Source organism: Glycine soja, chromosome 10 (genome assembly GCF_004193775.1).
Source record: "Glycine soja cultivar W05 chromosome 10, ASM419377v2, whole genome shotgun sequence".
In the NCBI taxonomy this organism is placed as follows: Eukaryota; Viridiplantae; Streptophyta; class Magnoliopsida; order Fabales; family Fabaceae; genus Glycine; species Glycine soja.
The window spans coordinates 33,268,132-33,278,819 of record NC_041011.1 but is presented as its reverse complement, the minus strand read 5'-3'; the positions used below and the strand labels follow the sequence as shown (position 1 = coordinate 33,278,819).

Sequence of the window (10,688 nt, the reverse complement as noted above, 5' to 3'; positions counted from 1 at the left end):
AAAAGTGATATAGATTAGTTATCTCCATTCTTGTTCATGTTCCAGATGATTGTTAACTGAAAAGTAACCATGTGACACAACAAGGTAGTTTACAGTACTTGGAAAGAGAGGGAGAAGAGGAATAACAAAACAATTAAATTAATGAGGAGCATAAGTAAAAAGTTTAGCTATCTGCTTGTACTTTTCTTATTTTTCTTTTTTTATGGTATGTGGTTGTTGAACAATTTTGGTGTAAAATGAAGTTTTATATGTAGGGTAAAACACTCTCTTTTCCAGTCTTCTTTTTGGACCTTCTTGTCCTCTTTTTCGGCATGTCCAAATTGGTTTAGCTAAAAGGGCATGAAGAAGCGTAAACAAATCTTAACTGCAGCTTTTAGAAATAAAAGTTGAGGGATTAAGCTCTATTGAATAGCTTATCACTAGAATCTCAAAAACAAAGCACAAACGACAAGACAAATTAATCTGTACTTAGCCAAGAATTAAACACAGTTCACATAGTATCCCCTATTTGAAAAGGCAGTTCACCAGACAAAGTTGTCCCCAGACACATTGCTTTCGTATGCAAGAATAATTAAGAACCAGGAAACGTGCTTAAGAAACCAAGTGCCTGAGATTACATATCATGTTCCTTCATGCATGTGTGTGTGTGCCTGAGATTACATATCATGTTCCTTCATGCATGTGTGTGTGTGTGTGTGTGTGTGTGTGTGTGTGTGTGTGTGTGTGTGTGTGTGTGTGTGTGTGTTAAATAATATAAACTTGATTTAGTCCATTAATCAAGTGTTAGGCCCATTTAAGTTTGTGTTACTACTCCAAATAAAATTCTAGAGAAGTGTAAAGATAAGTAAACCTAATATTTAATTGGAAGAAGTGTGTAGAACTCTCTCTTGAAGTGTGCGGAATCTTTCTTGATGTATCTAGAACTCTCCCTTGAAGCCTATAAAATGGGAAGAGGTTGTCATTTGTAAGTGAAGTCAAAGAAACCAAAACAAAAGTATTTCTCAAGTCATAAAAACTAACCCTCTTTCAAATATTCTCCACTCCTCAATTTCTCTCAAATATTCCTATAACCTTCTTATTTAAACAATATTATATATATATATATATATATATATATATATATATATATATATATATATATATATATATATATATATATATATCATGGACATACTAGTATTTTTGCTACTATTCTATCACTACTACAAAAAGCGGATTCAACATCGGTGTGTTAACATCGGTTGTTAAAAAAACCGATGTTAACATATGCGCGGTGGCATAATTGTAAATACCGTGTATACGTTAACATCGGTTTTGTGAAAAAACGATGTTAACGAAGTTCATTAACATCGGTTATTGGAGAATCGATGTTAACATTTATTAGTAACATCGGTTTTTAAATAACCGGTGTTAACATATGTTTATTAACATTGGGTTTTTAGAAAACCGATGTTAACGTTTGTTATGTTAACATTGGTTTTCTCCAGAAAACCGATGTTAACTTTAACATCATTTTGTTAACATCGGGTTTTTTTAAAAACCGGTGTTGAAGTTATATTTTAAAAAATATGGTGAGCCCTAAGAAGCTGGCACTCTGTGTCTTCTTCTCCATCTAAGCTTTCGGGCTCTCTTCTTCTTCTAATCTCCATCTAGCGAAACCGTCCCTGTGTGCATCTGAGCATCGTGTTTGTCGCACTCGAGCATCGTCACAAGTCTCTGATTCTTCTCCTTCGCCACCATACCTAGGTATGTTTTGTCTCCTTCGCGTTGTCTTGTCCTTCTCTCTGTCTTCTTCTCCATCTATGCTTTCTTGCTCTCTTTGTTCTCCATCTACCTTGAAGCTGTATGTTCTCCATCTGACCATCATTTTGTCTAAGGTCGAGCATCGTGTTCGTCGCACTCGAGCATCGTCAGAAGTCTGTGCTTCTTCTCCTTCGCCACCTCACGTAGGTATGTTTGGTCTAATCCTGTATGAGTATTTGATTGCATTCATGTATCGCACACTTAGTGAACTAAACATGGCTAGGGTATCTCATATTTAACTCGAGCATCGTGACAAATTTGTGCTTCTTCTCCTTAGTGAAGTTTCCCTTACCCTTATTGTGTTCTTGTAACAGTTTAAGAGTTAACGCCTATTATTGGAGTTTAACAGTTTCCCTTACCCTTATTGTGTTCTTGTAACAGTTTAAGAGTTTAAGAGTTAACGCCTATTATTGGAGTTTAACAGTTTCCCTTACCCTTATTGTGTTCTTGTAACAGTTTAAGAGTTTAAGAGTTAACGCCTCCTAGTTCCTAAAACCTTCCTTAAGATTAGAGGACCATTGGTTAAAATGAAGAGTAAAATCCTTGTCCATTGCTTTGATCCACGACCATAATAGGAATATGGCATCTTCTAACAGTTTGGTTCCATGAAAAGTTGTATCTTGGAACACCACCTTATTTCTATGGTGCCATATTGTCCAAGTTAAAGCAATCCACCAGCATTTCCAGGTTTTGGACCTGACTCCATCTGCTACCTCCATTCCATGTTGCAGAAAATGGTCCCTATGATTTTGTGGCATTACAGTGATAAGATTAACCCAGGACATTGATTCCCACCATAAAGGGAGGGTTTTGCTACAATTGAAGAACAAGTGTTCAGCCCTTAATTGATTAAATTCCAAGCAGCATGGCTAAAAGCTTTTGAGTTCTGCCCTTAATTATTTTTTTATTCTTCTGTATTTTATACTTTTTTTTCAATAGTTCATTTCATCATCATTGTAACTATAGCTGCCCATTATAAAATAGCTTAGACAATCTAGGTCTGCTGCTTCTGAACCTTTTATTTATCCTTGAAGTAGTTTAATTTTTTTTTTATTTGTGTTCAACTAGTGAAGAGTGAAGACTGAAGTTGTTCTTTGAGACTCGTTGATTTTCCTTTCATTTCGACGGAAGCCTAAGCAATACACTGCCACTGAATTGCGAGTAAGAAAAATTGGTCATGAAACACACACACACACACACACACAAACCCTAATGACACACACACACACACACGTATGATAGAAACACACAGACACACACTGATGACACACACACTCATCATACAAAGGCACACACACAAGTTTGATAACAAATTTGTTCAATTATACATGCAGAAATTTGTTCAGTTCTGACTTGTTAGCTGTGACAAGGTAGCTGGCCTCTTCATAAGGTATTTATCTAAGTTTAACTTAAATTCTACTGCAGTGGTGATGACCTACTAATATTAGTGAAAACAAATTTGCCTACTGTACCTTAGTTAATTTGTTCACAGTTGTAAAAAATGAATTGATTTTAACTTGAGTTATTCGTATTTTAAGTTTTCAAATATGCTTGCATGATTGTTTTTTTTTTTTTTTTGCACTGCAAAAATCTGAAGATGGAAGTCTGTCTCCATTCCATTTAACCAAGACCAAGTGTGGAATAGATACTACCTTATGCACCACTTTTTTAGGAATTTTGAAGAATGACAGTAGGTAGATAGGAAGGGCTGTTAGGAATATCCTGCCTCCCATAGAGAGACATCTCTGCTTCCATTTGGCTACCTTAGGATTTTCAGCTTCCAAATTATCTTATAAATGTTCTCATCTACACTTGATGTACTGGGGTTAATGCACAATCTATAAGCTGATTTAGTAGTATATTGGCCATGGGGTTCAGCCAACCACAACATAGAGTCTTTGATATGTCGCTGTATAGGGACAAAGTAGATTTCTTCCATAAACTGCACAGCTAAATCACTTTCATGATCAAATAAGTTCCTTCTCCATCTAAGGTTCCATTCCCAGCTATCATGATTAAATTCTCCCATATTTGAGATGAGAGAATTTTGCTGCCTACTAATCAGAAAAAGCTGATTATATTTCTGTTCAAGGGTATAATCTTCCCCTAGCCACTTGTCTGTCCAGAACTTGATTGTTTCCCCACATCCCACTTTCCAAGTCAATTGGTGCTTGAAGATATTGTGATCTGACTGGTGAAATATCTTTCTAAGGTCCCTCCACCAATGAGAAAATCCCCTCTTATCTGTATCATGCTGGAACTCAGGCCATCCACCATATTTAGAGATTAGAACTCTTACCCAAAGCTGCTGCTGACCAGATGCAAAAGCCCATATCCATCTACCCATCAAGGCTACATTGAACTTCGAAATATCCTTTATACCCAATCCCCCCTCATTCTTGGGCAGACAAATATCAACCCATTTCACCCAAGGAATTTTATTATGAGTATTGTCTCCTCCCCACAGAAATTTCCTTTGTAAGGAAATTAATTTTTGGACTATCCTTTGGGGAATCCTGAAAAAGGAAAGAAGATAGATTGGAAGAGCATTGAGAACAAAATTGATAAGTGTGACCTTCCCCCCATGGATATATCTTTCTGGGCCCATTTGGATAGTTTTGCTTTGAATTTAGTAATGAGAGGCTCCCAAACCATCAGACTGGAAGGATTGGCACCAATGGGAATGCCTAAATAGTGAAAGGGGTAATTCATTTGACTGCAGTTCAGGATATTAGCTGCTGCCAAACCCCAATTAACTCCACCTCCTATGATCCCGAATTGACTTTTAGCAAAGTTAATCTTCAAGCCAGAAGCCAATTCAAAGCCTCTAAGTAGGGCCTTTATAGCATGAACATTCTGCCAATCAACCTCACCCACAAAAACAGTATCATCAGCATACTACAAAATATTAACAGGTTCTCTCTTTTTTCCAACTAGATAGCTTCTATAAAGATTTTTGTGAACTGCTTCCCTCATCATACCAGTGAGACCTTCCCCAATTATATTGAAGAGCAAGGGGGCTAAAGGATCTCCTTTCCTCAAGCCTCTTGAGGGGTTGAACTCCTTAGATGGGCTACCATTAATCAAAACTGATATGGTTGCTGAATGTAGGCAAGCTGAGATCCATCTTCTCCATTTTTGGCAGAAACCCAATCTAAGCAACATATAATCCAAGAAGGACCAAGACACTGAGTCATAGGCCTTTTCAAAATCCACCTTGAAAATCATTGCTGGCTTCTTGCTTCTCATTGCTTCCTCCACCACCTCATTAAGAATCAGGATCCCATGAAGTATATGTCTTCCTTTAATGAAAGCTGACTGTCTTTCATCAATGAATTCATCCATAACAAACCTTAATCTATTAGATAAAAGCTTAGCTATGACTTTATACATGCAGCCTATCAAGGATATGAGTCTGTAATCATTTAGGGACTGTGGGTGATACATTTTGTGAATTAAAGCCACAAAGGAAGCATTGGAGCCTCTAGGAAAGTTTTCATGAGCATAGAACTCATCCACGAATCTTCAAAACTCAGGATTCAACACATCCCAGAATTCCTTAATAAAATTGAAGTTAAGGCCATCAGGCCCAGGACACTTATCCCTTCCACAACTCCACACTGCTTGTTTGATCTCTTGGTCAGAGAATGGGACAGTCAGCTGTTCTTTTTGCCTCTGAGAAATAGATTTGAAGTGAACTCTATCCAAGGTAGGTCTAGAATGCATCTGCTCAGTGAATCTATTATGGAAGAAGTTGGCAGCAGCTTCATTTTTCACTGCATCAGGTTGCTGGATCCACTCCCCATATATAAATATACCTGGAATATTATTATGAGCTCTCCTGAAATTCATGTATTTGTGAAAGTAAGCAGTGTTGTAGTCCCCCTCCTTCAGCCATCTGGCCCTAGATTTTTGTCTCAATAAAGATTCAAAAGCATTAGAGGCATTCCATAACTCCTGCTGAAGTAAAGTTTTGTCCTTAATCTCTTGATTAGTCAGATTTCGATGAGCAGCTACATCCTCCACTTCATTTAGCTTCTGCTGAATATTAAGGACCTTCTTAGGATTAATATTCCCCTCTGCTTTGCTCCACTTTTTTATAACAGATTTTAAGTTCTTCAACTTATTTTTAAGGGCAATACCCCCCCAGCCCCCCTGCTGGTCCTTTTTCCAGGCCTCCCTCACCATTTTTTGGTACCCCTTTTGCTGCAGCCACCAGTCAAACACCCTAAAGGGCTTTGGGCCCCAATCCACCATGTTAGTTTGCAATATAGACGGGCAATGATCAGAGAGGTTCCTTTGAAGGACAGTTTGGCAGCTCTCAGGCCAAAGAGATAGCCAATTCTGTGAGACCAAGAATCTATCAAGCCTGCTTTTCACACAGCCATTAGGCCTAATCCAAGTAAAGCTATTCCCAGAACATTTAATTTCCTGAAGCTCCATATCATCAATCCACTGATTAAAGGCTGCAATGTCATAAGGATCTGCCCTTCTTTGAGATAAGCTGATTCTTTCCTGAGAACTTCTAATGCTATTGAAGTCCCCAAGGAAACACCACATTCCACTAGGATTAGAAGCCTTCAGCTGCCTCAACTCATCCCATAAAGCTTTCTTCCCAACCAGATCACAAGGAGCATAAACATTGACAAATATCAACTTCTGATTATTACTACAACATATTACTACAACATGTGCCTTCAAGCATTAAGAAGCTTCTACCTTTTTCCTTCCTTTCTACCACAAAGGTGGAGTTATTCCACATACATAAAAGGCCACCAGCAGCTTCCACAGATGGAACAAAATCCCAATGACCAGTGGAGTCTCCCGAAATGGCCTGGCAAATACTTTTATTAAAGTTCTCCCTCTTGGTTTCTTGGAGGCAGACAAGATGCACTTTGTGCTTACAATGAGCCTTCTAACAGCAGCCCACTTGACTCCCCTCCCCTAACCTCTAGAATTATAGGAGAGAATTATCATAATTGCTGAGATTTAATTCCCTTTTCTGTTGCCATCAAATCATCTTTATTCTCCATATCCAGCAGTAGCCCCTTAACCTTGCTATCTTCTTCCTTATAAGACAAGCCCATTTCCTTCAAGATGTCACATTGCAGCTGTATAGGGTCCTCGTATAAAGAAGCCCATTTCCTTCACCATTCCAGCAATCGAGAGTGATCATAAAATAGAAAAACTAAGATGAATTTAATTTAAATTACTGCTTTGTTATCATTCTTGATGGATGTTCTAGCATTCATGAGTATTGACTTTGGTTTAATGGCTTCCATTTCTTAATATATGATTAAATCCTGCTCTGATATTGGATGACCATTGGTTGAAATGAATACCAAAATCCTTCTCCAAATGTGTCAGCCATGTCCATGACCATTGGTTTTTTTTTTTCCAGGTTATCATAGACTACTTTTAATTGACATTGCTGTTGAAGGTCGTTCGGGTTATAGCAACTCCAGGTACGTACGTAGGAACTAGCATGTATATACTGTTGTTTCATTTAAAATATTATATAGTGGTGTTTGCTTTAAAATGTTATATATTGGTGTTTGATGTAAAATGTTGCATACTGGTTTCAATGAATGAGGAATTGAGTCCCTTAGGAAATGAATTGATGTAAAAAAACAGAAAACCTTCTGCAGTGCTTATTTTTCCACCCACATTTTTTTATCAACCAAGATAAATTATATTTATATATATTGTGAGTACCAAAGGTACAAAACAGTACATGAATTAGATTGACTTGCCAGCAACATGGTTTCAAGCTCAGACTGAGATCAGTCTCGCAAGGAACCAAAGCTATGTATTACAAAGACCTACAACACCCACTGTCTATGGTTTCTACCCCCCTGAAAAGACAAATCCCGATGCTATGTTAGACGACCAATAGTTGTAGGTGAAGGCAAAGTCCTTGTCAAAGTTCTTCAGCCATGTCCATAGTGTAAAAATAGCATCCTCCATTAACTTGTTACCATCAAAAGTTTGATTAGAGAAATTTTGGTTATTAAAATAGCATCCATGACTTTTTTGGAGTTGAAATTCTGGTTATTAAAAACCATTAAATTTCTATGCTTCCAAATAGTCATGGATAAAGCTATCCAAAGCACTGCCCATCTATTGTCTGTACATCTTTTGCTACTCCAGCTTGAGAATTGGATGAAGTGATCTTTGGGATCATTGGTGAAAGGACCCACTCTGTCAGCCCATCTCAAAGCCTCCCACCAAAGGCATCTAGTTCTTGTGCAATCAAACATGACATGACCAATAGTTTCCTCCTCTCCATCACATAAAGGACAAGAATACGATGGAAGGCACACCTGCCTCCTTCTTAAGTTAGCCTTAGTAGGCAATCTATCTTTAAAAATTCTCTAAGAGAATGCAGCTGCTCTTGGAGGAATTTTCAGATTCCACATAAACCTGGAAGCATTATCTTCATATTCTGAACTGCCATCTTCCATGAGAAATATGTATGCTGACTTTGTGGAATAGGATCCACTAGGTTCAGCCCTCCAAGTGAGATGATCCATTCTAGAGGAGTGAATCTGAACCCCATCAATCGCATCCATGAAAGCTTCCACCATATCAATTTCATGATCGAAAAAAATTCTCCTCCATTGAAACTTCCAGTCCCACCCATTGTCAACATTCTGACCCATTAAACTGATAGTAAGGTCCTGCTGCTGACTCACCTGATATAAAACAGGGTATTTGTCTTTAAGGGTTATATCATCTTTCCTCCATTTGTCTTTCCAAAACTGGATTCTGGCCCCATTACCCACCTTCCACCTCAAGTTAGTGGCCAACCTACTCTGGTGTTGCTGCTGGAAGATAGATTTTAAATCCTTCCACCAAGGAGAATTGTCAACACTACCTCTACCATGTAATAAGGCATGCCATCCCCCATATATAGACACTAGAGTTCTTGCCCAAAGCTGATGAGGATTATTTGCCAGCTGCCTAGCAAGGCTTCATTAAACTTGTTCAAATCTTTAATACCCAATCCACCTCTGGCTTTTGGTAAACAAACTGTATCAGCATCAGAAAATCTAGCCACAAGGGCTTCATTCTCACTTTGACCAAGGGAAGGTAGCTGCACACCATCCAGGGTTGGTCTATTAAAATTCTGCTCAGAAAATCTATCTTTGAAATGATTGAAGGCCTCAGTTTTGACTCTACTAGGGTCCTGAACCCATTCCCCATCAATGATCAATCCTTGAATAACATTATGTCTTCTTCTATGATTTATCATCTTGTGGAAGTAAGCTGAATTTCTGTCCCCTTCCTTTAACCATTTCACTCTAGCCATTTGCCTCAGCATACATTCATAGGCATTAGCAGCATGCCACAATTGCTCCTGAAGAGACTTCTTGAGCTCCACTTCAGATTGATTCAGAATTCTGTCAGAGATACCAGCCTCCAAAGCATTCAGCTCCTTCTTTAAAACCTGAATTTTCTTAGCATTAATAACTCCATTGGATGAGCTCCACTGTCGAATGCAAGCTTTAATGAACTTCAATTTTTGCTTGAGGGCATATCCTCCCCATCCACTAGGGTGGAAATTGCTCCATTTAAGGGTCACTATTTCCTGAAATCCCTTGTCCTGCAGCCACCAATCCATGACCTTGAAAGGCTTAGGACCCCAATCAACACTTTTGGATCTTAGAAGGATAGGGCAATGATCTGAAAAATCTCTGTCTAGTACAAACTGTGTTGTGTCAGGCCACTGAAATGATCCTTTGCTACCCTGCAATGAGACACACACAGATACACAAACACACACACATAGAGACAAACACACGCAGACACAAACACAAACACAAACACAAACACACACACACACACACACACAGTCACACACACATAAAGACATAGACAAAGACACAAACACACTGAGCCACAGACACACACACAAAGACACACACACTGAGTCACAAACACATACATACACAAACACACTGACACACATGGACAGACAGACACACACACATAAAGAGACAAACACACACACACACACAGATAAAGAGACAACCACAAACACACACACCCACACACACACAGATAAAGAGACAAACTCACACACACACACACACACATAAAGAGACAAACACACACACACACACAGATAAAGAGACAACCACAAACACACACACCCACACCACACAAATAAAGACACAAACACACACACAGACACACACACACACAGTCACACACACATAAAGAGACAGACAAAGACACAAAGACACACACACTGAGTCACAGACACACACATACATAAACACACTCACACACATAGACAGACACACTTTGATGGCCTGTATCTCTTTTCTTCATATGTTCTAGTGCTTTAGCTTCAGAATGCATAAAGCAATCAGAATTTTCGAGTGATCACCAAAGGCTTCTGCATCAACATTGACACTCTCCACCCTCTTTGGTTTATGCTTCTGTGTTTTCTTTTGTGCCTCCTCGTTATAAATCCCAGCTTTATTCGAGGTTGCACTAGAACGATCACCACCAATCTGTGCTTCTTCCTCGTCTATCAGGTCAATATCTTTCCTTTCAACTTTTGTTTTGTAAATTACAGTGTAGTTTTCAAAAGCAAAGGTGAAACGAAAGATATTGAGCTGGTAGAGGAGGAACAGGCACAGATTGGTGCTGATCCTTCTAGTGGGACCTCCAATAAATCTGAGAATTATAAGGAGGAAGCATGGAAGAAAACACAGAAGCATAAACCAAAGAGGGTGGAGAGTGTCAACGCCGATGCAGAAGCCTTTGGTGATGACTGGAAAATTCTGATTGCTCTATGCATTGTGAAGCTGAAGCAGTAGAACATACGAACAAAAGAGATACAGGCCATCAAAATGTGGCATTGGACAATAAGA

General features: G+C 38.7%; 1 protein-coding gene across 1 annotated transcript; it reads right to left on the bottom strand.

Annotated features, from left to right (window-relative positions):
• Window positions 1–1,872: 1,872 nt before the first annotated feature.
• On the bottom strand, window positions 1,873–5,148 carry LOC114371652. The gene is made up of 4 exons (XM_028329023.1): window positions 4,768–5,148; window positions 4,456–4,659; window positions 3,625–4,201; window positions 1,873–1,967 (listed from the first exon to the last, which is right to left on the bottom strand). Exons 1-4 carry the CDS (start codon window positions 5,146–5,148, stop codon window positions 1,873–1,875), a joined length of 1,257 nt encoding a protein of 418 aa, XP_028184824.1.
• Window positions 5,149–10,688: the final 5,540 nt, after the last annotated feature.